At 43.9% G+C, this 10,494-nt stretch overlaps 1 protein-coding gene across 1 annotated transcript in view; it reads left to right on the top strand.

The window, feature by feature from the left end:
- The first annotated feature begins 3,858 nt into the window (after positions 1–3,858).
- LOC110487482 (Ig lambda chain C region) overlaps positions 3,859–10,494 on the top strand; it is a 28,173-nt gene continuing 21,537 nt past the window's right edge. The window contains exons 1-2 of the mRNA XM_036941908.1: positions 3,859–3,985; positions 4,094–4,422. Coding sequence (XP_036797803.1) covers positions 3,946–3,985; positions 4,094–4,422 — 369 coding nt within the window. The 5' untranslated portion in view covers positions 3,859–3,945. The remainder of the gene's footprint in view (positions 3,986–4,093; positions 4,423–10,494) is intronic.

Here is a 10,494-nt window from a genome sequence, read left to right as displayed (position 1 = left end):
TCACACACCAGAAGGCCAGTGACCAACATGCAGAAAAGCGTCCAGAATGTCCACGCCTGCCTCCCACCCCTGCCTCCCACCCCTGCTTCCCACGCCTGCATTCCACTCACAGGAGGAATTGAATCGGAGCCTGAGACACCTGAATCTGCCCGTGGGGAGTCTGCTCTATAAGTGTTAATGCTGAACCGACAATAATATCTCAGCCAGTAGCATCCCAGGTAGAATTGGACTGAAAGGAATATTTATTTATGGCTGTACCATTTTAATGTATTTGAACTGATGTGTGTCTCTTCTGTTCAATGCTTTCTAACTTCATATAATACCTTAATATAGATTCTCTACTCTTTCCCAGCCACATGGAGATCATGTCAATTACGACTGCTGGAAATGCCTGTTCTTCTGCAATGAATTGGTGAAACTTGACCCAACCCAGTCGACTGCTTTGGACCAGATCCCAAAGGAGCAGAGTGCCTCACACTTGTGGCAGGACTCAATGAAGCTTTGATACTAAGTTCAGCCAAGAAGGTCCCTGTCAGGGAATCCACCAACCCTGATAAGTTTCTCCAGGAGCATCTGGATCCCAGGTTCCCGAGGGAACACAGCCAAACGTTACGGGAAAGATAATGAGCTGATGGCCTCCCAGCCCAGTGGTGTAAAGATAATGAGCTGATGGCCTCCCAGCCCAGTGGTGTAAAGATAATGAGCTGATGGCCTCCCAGCCCAGTGGTGTAAAGATAATGAGCTGATGGCCTCCCAGCCCAGTGGTGTAAAGATAATGAGCTGATGGCCTCCCAGCCCAGTGGTGTAAAGATAATGAGCTGATGGCCTCCCAGCCCAGTGGTGTAAAGATAATGAGCTGATGGCCTCCCAAACCAGTGGTGTAAAGATAATGAGCTGATGGCCTCCCAGCCCAGTGGTGTAAAGATTATGAGCTGATGGCCTCCCAGCCCAGTGGTGTAAAGATAATGAGCTGATGGCCTCCCAGCCCAGTAGTGTAAAGATAATGAGCTGATGGCCTCCCAGCCCAGTGGTGTAAAGATAATGAGCTGATGGCCTCCCAGCCCAGTGGTGTAAAGATAATGAGCTGATGGCCTCCCAGCCCAGTAGTGGAAAGATAATGAGCTGATGGCCTCCCAGCCCAGTGGTGTAAAGATAATGAGTTGATGGCCTCCCAGCCCAGTGGTGTAAAGATAATGAGCTGATGGCCTCCCAGCCCAGTGGTGTAAAGATAATGAGCTGATGGCCTCCCAGCCCAGTGGTGTAAAGATAATGAGCTGATGGCCTCCCAGCCCAGTGGTGTAAAGATAATGAGCTGATGGCCTCCCAGCCCAGTGGTGTAAAGATAATGAGCTGATGGCCTCCCAGCCCAGTGGTGTAAAGATAATGAGCTGATGGCCTCCCAGCCCAGTGGTGTAAAGATAACGAGCTGATGGCCTCCCAGCCCAGTGGTGTAAAGATAAGATGGAGTGAAGTTGCAGAGGGGATGGAGGACGGAGGGATGTGGAGTGGAAAGAGGAATCCTTGGAGACAAGAAGCAGGGACAGAAAGGAAAAGATGAGTCGTTCCACGAAGAGTTTCCTTTGATATTTTAAGGTGAAATTGTGCACCAATATTGAATTTTAAAAGCCTGATATATTAAATGAAGTGCCCTTTAATATAGACCACATGGGAAATGTAATAAATCAGATTTTTTTATCGGAATAAAGACGTGCTAAACTGCCAAAATGCAGCACTTTGACATGTTCCTCTGAGATTTTAACACTTAATCCACAAATGTCTCTAAGTTTCAACATCATGGTAAAGCCTTAGTTATTTTGTTGCTTTGACAAACAACTGACTAGGTTTCCCTCTTTCCCTTAATTATTTGTGTGATTAGTGATTCATTTACATCTGTCCCCCATTTTAAGGTCAACTCTGTGACCTGCTCCAGCTCCCCTCCCTGGTGCTAGAAGGTGCCAGGCTCTCCAGCATTAGGCACTCCTGCCACCATCATTTAGGCCCAGCCGGCTTGCCCAGTGCCCGTTCCTCGGCTGGCCCGTCAGGATCGCCCAGGAGCTACGCCGAGTGGCGCCCCTAGAGAGGGGAGGGGGGGTACTGTCACACCTGCTCCCGCTCCCCTCTTTGTTGCTAGGAGGTGCCAGGCTCTCCAGCATTAGGCACTCCGGCCACCTTCATTACGCACACCTGCCTTTCCACCATCACGTGCATCAGCGATTATTGGACTCATCTGGACTCAATCCCCTCTGTCATTACCTCCCCTATATCTGTCTGGTTCCCCTCTCTATTCCCTGCTGCAGCATTAATGTTCATATGTCCTTGTTCACCCGTGTGCTGACGCTGGTCCTGTGTTGTTACCTGTCTGTTCCTTATTAAATGTCAACTCCCCGTACCTGCTTCTCATCTCCAGTGACGGTCCTTACAGTGAGCTGAACTCTCGTTTTAAAGGTAGACTCAGCGATATGATGTAGATACAGAAAGTAAACAGCTTAGTGGGCCAATTCTCACAACCTCTAAGAGCGTTGAAGCGTGAAGCTCAACCTCTCCGCTCTTTTGATGGCCTGGCCACCACGCTGTACACAGTGTGAAGTGTACCCGTGCACATGCGCAGATACTTTGTGTTACTGTGTGAGAGTGAAGTGTTGCATCTCGCCCATCTCAATATCTCCGGTGCTGCTCGTGGCAACATCATTTTGTTGAGTCTAATTAATATGGGGAAACTATTCCTTTTTAAATAGTTTTATCAAAGAAACATTAAACATCTAATAGTCAAATCATATTGCAAAAGCAGGTGAGCTGGTTCTACTCTTCTTGGAAATTTTGTGGTGGAAAGCTGAGCAGATTGAGTATAATGTAGATAAGATATAAATGTTTTTACAATAAATACAACATTTTGAAGTTTGCATTCAATTCCTACTCCTTTCTGCACACAACAAGCTTCCACTCTCCCCGCTGTCACAGGGGGATTCATGGCTTATTTAACAAGAAATCATCAACTCTGTTACTTTATTTGACACTTAATAGGCATTTGTTCTAGTCAATTCTTTATTTAACCTCTTGAGATGGTAAAACACGTTGTTTATGAAGGTGAATATGTGCTGTTTATGACAAAATCGAAGAAATGCTTTACCAAGATACACTTTTCAATAGGCACCGAATTGGTGGAACGACCCAGAATGCTAGGCGGAAAGAGAGAGAAGTATTTCAGACTAGAACGCTGAGCTCTATTTTACCTTAGGATGCAGGAATGACAGGCCAATGTTGAGAGAGTTAGAGCTGTCATTATTACATGGTTTAAACTGTTCTCTGGTATTAACATTACATGTTGGACTCAGTATCATTTCAGCAGTAATATCTACTGTATAGGTCTGACCTTCACTTAGTCTTTCAGCATTAAACTATGACCTTGTAAGATTCAACTCAATATTAGGATGGTGTTCTTAATGTTTTGTGCACTCAGTGTAGCGCGGCGTCATGCTGCGGTGTTTCACATTCTGCATCAGTGATCAGAATAGAGGCTGCAGTTCTGTCAACGTCCACCAGAGGAGGACAAAGTACCACCAATAATGACTCAGGATATACCTACATTAAATCAGGCACAGTTTGGCGCCAGTCAGTCCAGATACCTCATAATTTTGTTGGTCCTGTGTAGAACTAGTATAGGATATTAAACTCCAGTTATGATTTGATGGAGGTAGAATATGAGTCAGGGATGAAGACAGGATCTCATATCGAGAAATGAGAGCAGCTGGTGATTGGTTAACTGTAGAGGCCCCTCCCTCTAGTCCTCTTTGGCTTGGTGATAGGTTAACTATAGAGGCCCCTCCCCCTGATCCTCCCTGTCTGTCTCCCTATAGGTGGGTCCTGCAGCCTCTCCTCTCCTCACACTCCAACCCTGCTCATCACTCAGCTGGACAGTAAGGGCCGTTCACACCACACACTGACAACATGCTGGGGACACTCTGCACTCTCATCACTGCTCTAACATGTGAGGAATTTACTGTTTGTTCAATCTGAATCCAAAAACAATGCCAATTAAGTTTTACATTCATGTATGATTAATTGTCTTAATAAATGTTGTGTTTCATTCCCACAGATGTCAGTTGCCAGAAAGCAGTGACACAGACACCTTCAGTACTGACTGTCAGTACAAAGGGGACTGCAGCTTTTCACTGTGACATCACCAAAGATGAAAGAAATTATGTAAACTGGTATAAACAGGTTCCAGGAGGAGCTCCTCAGTATGTGTTAAGGTTTTACCGTACTCACTCCTTCCCTGATGAATATGGATCTGGTTTCTCCTCTGATCGTTTCACATCTAAAGCCACATCTGATAAAGATTATCAGTTTATAATCAGTAATGTGGAGGAGACAGACTCAGCAGTGTATTACTGTCAGACTTGGGACAGCTCTGTTAGTGAGATCGTATCACAGTGATATACACCATGACAAAAACCTCCTCACCAAATACACTCACTTCTGCTTTCAGATGTTCTGAATATAGACACTAACTGAATGTCAAGTCATCCTGAACCAGTGTGTCTGCAGGAGGAGAACATTCCATGCTTGTGTTTTACACAAAACCCTTCACACATTTAGTAGAATGTTGTCATTAACAATTACACCTAGTTGTCACAAAGCATGAATGATGAAGTGATATTCCAGAAGGTTCAGTCCTAACAGAAGACTCCATGTATCAGATAACCTCCATGATAGTCAGTCCCCTGGTTTACAGTAGAGACATATTACATCAACAGGCATTTAGTGATGTACTGTTAGTTCAGAACCCCACCATCAGGTCTAGATTATATTATTATAATGTTATTATTATCTATGTTATGACATGCTGATATAAATTAACTAACATAAATGAGAAGAAACAGAATACTGATCTTTACAATGCAACAAAACAAATCCAATATGTTTATGAAATAGTCTTCTCTGAAATATTTCTATTTTTTATAGTTTAATAGTGACTCTAATTGAAATGTGTGTCACAGTTATGAAAATATAGGATACATCCAGTTATTATTTAGAAATCTGTCTGTTGGTCTTGTGAAGACCCAGATAGAGTACGTTTGAGAGTAGATAGTGATTGGTTAACTGTAGAGGCCCCTTCTTTCTGGTCCTTCCTGGCTTGGTGATTGGTTAACTGTAGAGGCCCCTCCCTCTAGTCCTCTTTGGCTTGGTGATTGGTTAACTCTAGAGAACCTTCCCCCTGATCCTCCCTGGCTGTCTCCTTATAGGTGGGTCCTGCAACCTCTCCTCTCCTCACACTCCAACCCTGCTCATCTCTCAGCTGGACAGTAAGGGCCGTTCACACCACACACTGACAACATGCTGGGGACACTCTGCACTCTCATCACTGCTCTAACATGTGAGGAATTTACTGTTTGTTCAATCTGAATCCAAAAACAATGCCAATGAAGTTTTACATTCATGTATTATTTATTGTCTTAATAAATGGTGTGTTTCATTCCCACAGATGTCAGTTGCCAGAAAGCAGTGACACAGACACCTTCAGTACTGACTGTCAGTACAAAGGGGACCGCCAATTTTCACTGTGACATTACCAAAGATGAAAGCAATGTTGTAAACTGGTATAAACAGGTTCCAGGAGGAGCTCCTCAGTATGTGTTAAAGTATTACCATAGTTGGAGTAGCTCTACCTCTTCCTCTCCTGACAAATATGGATCTGGTTTCTCCTCTGATCGTTTCACATCTAAAGCCACGTCTGATAAGGATTATCAGTTTATAATCAGTAATGTGGAGGAGGCAGACTCAGCAGTGTATTACTGTCAGACTCAGAATGACTCTCCTTATGCGCAAGTATCACAGTGATATACACCATGACAAAAACCTCCTCACCAAAACACTCACTTCTGCTTTATGCATGGCAGAGGGGTGAACTCTAAGAAACAGCAGTTGAAGTTGGTCAGTGATTATTACAACATTATATACATGTCACAATGGGAGATCTGGTAATGGAGGAACCATCCATCCCTGCATGTCAACAAGATTATAAGAAGACATCGTCTGAAAGGAAATTAATGTTGTCTTTCTTGTTGTGATCATCATCATCATCACCAGCATCACAACCATCATCATCACCATCATCATCATCACCACCACCATCATCATCACAACCAACATCATCATCATATCAAGACTGAATCATATGGATAGTATTTTAACTCAGACTGAATCATATGGATAGTACTTTAACTCAGACTGAATCATATGGATAGTACTTTAACTCAGACTGAATCATATGGATAGTACTTTAACTCAGACTGAATCATATGTATAGTACTTTAACTCAGACTGAATCATATGGATAGTACTTTAACTCAGACTGAATCATATGGATAGTACTTTAACTCAGACTGAATCATATGGATAGTACTTTAACTCAGACTGAATCATATGGATAGTACTTTAACTCAGACTGAATCATATGGATAGTACTTTAACTCAGACTGAATCATATGGATAGTACTTTAACTCAGACTGAATCATATGGATAGTACTTTAACTCAGACTGAATCATATGGATAGTACTTTAACTCAGACTGAATCATATGGATAGTACTTTAACTCAGACTGAATCATATGGATAGTACTTTAACTCAGACTGAATCATATGGATAGTACTTTAACTCAGACTGAATCATATGGATAGTACTTTAACTCAGACTGAATCATATGTATAGTACTTTAACTCAGACTGAATCATATGTATAGTACTTTAACTCAGACTGAATCATATGTATAGTACTTTAACTCATGGATTTGTATTTGTATTCCAGGCATTTGTATTTATTATGGATCCCCATTAGCTCTTCCTGGGGTCCGGCAAAATTAAGGAAGTTATTCGCCTTATGTAGCCCCTCCCACTTGACCCAGTTCCATTCGAACGCGATTGTGTTTGTATTTCCGTTTCTCAACTACATTCAATGCTAGTGAATTACCTCAGAGCGGTGGCTAGCTAATAATTAAAAAACGTGCATCATTAACACATTTTAACAAATTAACAAAAACCAAACATGGCTCACATTTGGGAACACACACAAATGGCTCTTCGGAGGTCGGATGGTATCACCGTACCCCAGCCATCCATGATTAATAATTTGGTGGATGAAATAACGTATGGGGACAATTTTAATTACTTGGTGCTCTCCTTGGGAGTGGATGGTTCCACTATGAAAAAGGCCTATCAGTACCTCCACAGTGGTAAGGTGGGCCGAGTTCTTCTTCACCAGGAGGAGGGAAAAGGATTGGTATTTTTGAAGGCCGATGTTCAGCCCAGCCAATCAATCAGCTCCTACCACCCTGCTTGGGAACTTGTATCCAACAACGGATCAGTAAAGACGGCTGGATGTCCTTGCATCGCTGGCCTTGGAAAGTCATGCAGCCTCCATTTTGTGGAAGGCAGGTAAATAAGTAATTTGCATTTCAGCCTACATGTGTTGTGGTGACAGTTACTATAATCCATAGGCTAACTTTATGACAGAGTTCTCAGATTATATCTATGATCATTCTCAGCGTTCCTTGCTCTTGTAATTGATCCTTATAGTCTATTTTCGTTGTTCCTTTCATAAATGAAAGTGCGCAATACTGCCTTATCTAGACACAGAATGATAAAAGAGTCAGGCTTAACATAGCAGTTAGACCCAACGTTTTGTTGGATGAAAGCTGAATTGAGAATGTCATGATTTATTATTATTGTAACGTGTATTTGTGGATCAACAGAACTGCCGTGTTAATGTGGGGAATCGGTAAGTATCCTGTCCAATCTCATGTTGGGGAAGGCAGGTTTATGGAGTCCAGGTGAGTAGGGGATAACATTTATTTAAACATGTCAGCATCACATTGAGTGTTATTAGTCTTTAGTGTTATTGTTTTTTCTGGGTGAATAAGGTTTGTAAAATATCATTGTGGTTGGGGGTAATGCCTAAAGTATGGTAAGTATAAGTGGCCTCATCTCATTGGGAACAATAGCAAGGTAAGTTTATGATGAAACCTGCATGTGTTTTGATTAAGTTGATCACATAGTCCTCAGTCACACAATTGTTAATAATGGGATTTTCTCTGAATGTCTTTTTGTATTTAACATTCTATCACAGGTGCAGAATGCGGTGTCCAGTGGGCTAACTGGCGTAGCCTGCACAGATGAGCAGCGACAATGGAATGCAGGGACTCAGAGGAACCTTGAGTCAAAGCAGTTAAACAGCATTGACTTCACACACCAGAAGGCCAGTGACCAACATGCAGAAAAGCGTCCAGAATGTCCACGCCTGCCTCCCACCCCTGCCTCCCACCCCTGCTTCCCACGCCTGCATTCCACTCACAGGAGGAATTGAATCGGAGCCTGAGACACCTGAATCTGCCCGTGGGGAGTCTGCTCTATAAGTGTTAATCTGAACCGACAATAACATCACAGCCAGTAGCATCCCAGGTAGAATTGGACTGAAAGGAATATTTATTTATGGCTGTACCATTTTAATGTATTTGAACTGATGTGTGTCTCTTCTGTTCAATGCTTTCTAACTTCATATAATACCTTAATGTAGATTCTCTACTCTTTCCCAGCCACATGGAGATCATGTCAATTACAACTGCTGGAAATGCCTGTTCTTCTGCAATGAATTGGTGAATCTTGACCCAACCCAGTCGACTGCTTTGGACCAGATCCCAAAGGAGCAGAGTGCCTCACACTTGTGGCAGGACTCAATGAAGCTTTGATACTAAGTTCAGCCAAGAAGGTCCCTGTCATGGAATCCACCAACCCTGATAAGTTTCTCCAGGAGCATCTGGATCCCAGGTTCCCGAGGGAACACAGCCAAACGTTACGGGAAAGATAATGAGCTGATGGCCTCCCAGCCCAGTGGTGTAAAGATAATGAGCTGATGGCCTCCCAGCCCAGTGGTGTAAAGATAATGAGCTGATGGCCTCCCAGCCCAGTGGTGTAAAGATAATGAGCTGATGGCCTCCCAGCCCAGTGGTGTAAAGACAATGAGCTGATGGCCTCCCAACCCAGTGGTGTAAAGATAATGAGCTGATGGCCTCCCAGCCCAGTGGTGTAAAGACAATGAGCTGATGGCTTCCCAGCCCAGTGGTGTAAAGATAATGAGCTGATGGCCTCCCAGCCCAGTGGTGTAAAGATAATGAGCTGATGGCCTCCCAGCCCAGTGGTGTAAAGATAATGAGCTGATGGCCTCCCAACCCAGTGGTGTAAAGATAATGAGCTGATGGCCTCCCAACCCAGTGGTGTAAAGATAATGAGCTGATGGCCTCCCAACCCAGTGGTGTAAAGATAATGAGCTGATGGCCTCCCAGCCCAGTGGTGGAAAGATAATGAGCTGATGGCCTCCCAGCCCAGTGGTGTAAAGATAATGAGCTGATGGCCTCCCAACCCAGTGGTGTAAAGATAATGAGCTGATGGCCTCCCAGCCCAGTGGTGTAAAGATAATGAGCTGATGGCCTCCCAACCCAGTGGTGGAAAGATAATGAGCTGATGGCCTCCCAACCCAGTGGTGTAAAGATAATGAGCTGATGGCCTCACAGCCCGGTGGTGTAAAGATAATGAGCTGATGGCCTCCCAACCCAGTGGTGTAAAGATAAGATGGAGTGAAGTTGCAGAGGGGATGGAGGACGGAGGGATGTGGAGTGGAAAGAGGAATCCTTGGAGACAAGAAGCAGGGACAGAAAGGAAAAGATGAGTCGTTCCACAAAGAGTTTCCTTTGATATTTTAAGGTGAAATTGTGCACCAATATTGAATTTTAAAAGCCTGTCATATTAAATGAAGTGCCCTTTAATATAGACCACATGGAAAATGTAATAAATCTGATTTTTTATCGGAATAAAGACGTGCTAAACTGCCAAAATGCAGCACTTTGACATGTTCCTCTGAGATTTTAACACTTAATCCACAAATGTCTCTAAGTTTCAACATCATGGTAAAGCCTTAGTTATTTTGTTGCTTTGACAAACAACTGACTAGGTTTCCCCCTTTCCCTTTCCCTTAATTATTTATGTGATTAGTGATTCATTTACTGTCCCCCATTTTAAGGTCAACTCAGTAACCTGCTCCCGCTCCCCTCCCTGGTGCTAGAAGGTACCAGGCTCTCCAGCATTAGGCACTCCTGCCACCATAATTTACGCCCAGCCGGCTTGCCCGTTCCTCGGCCGGCCCGTCAGGATCGCCCAGGTGCTACGACGAGTGGCGCCCCTAGAGAGGGGAGGGAGGGTACTGTCACACCTGCTCCCGCTCCCCTCCCTGTTGCTAGGAGGTGCCAGGCTCTCCAGCATTAGGCACTCCTGCCACCTTCATTACACACACCTGCCTTTCCACCGTCACGCGCATCAGTGATTATTGGACTCATCTGGACTCAATCACCTCTGTCATTACCTCCCCTATATCTGTCTGGTTCCCCTCTCTGTTCCCTGCTGCAGCATTAATTGTCATATGTCCTTGTTCACCCGTGTGCTGACGC

Source organism: Oncorhynchus mykiss, chromosome 13 (genome assembly GCF_013265735.2).
Source record: "Oncorhynchus mykiss isolate Arlee chromosome 13, USDA_OmykA_1.1, whole genome shotgun sequence".
NCBI lineage: Eukaryota > Metazoa > Chordata > Actinopteri > Salmoniformes > Salmonidae > Oncorhynchus > Oncorhynchus mykiss.
Note: the sequence above shows the minus strand (reverse complement) of the source record. Positions and strands in the feature narration are given on the sequence as shown.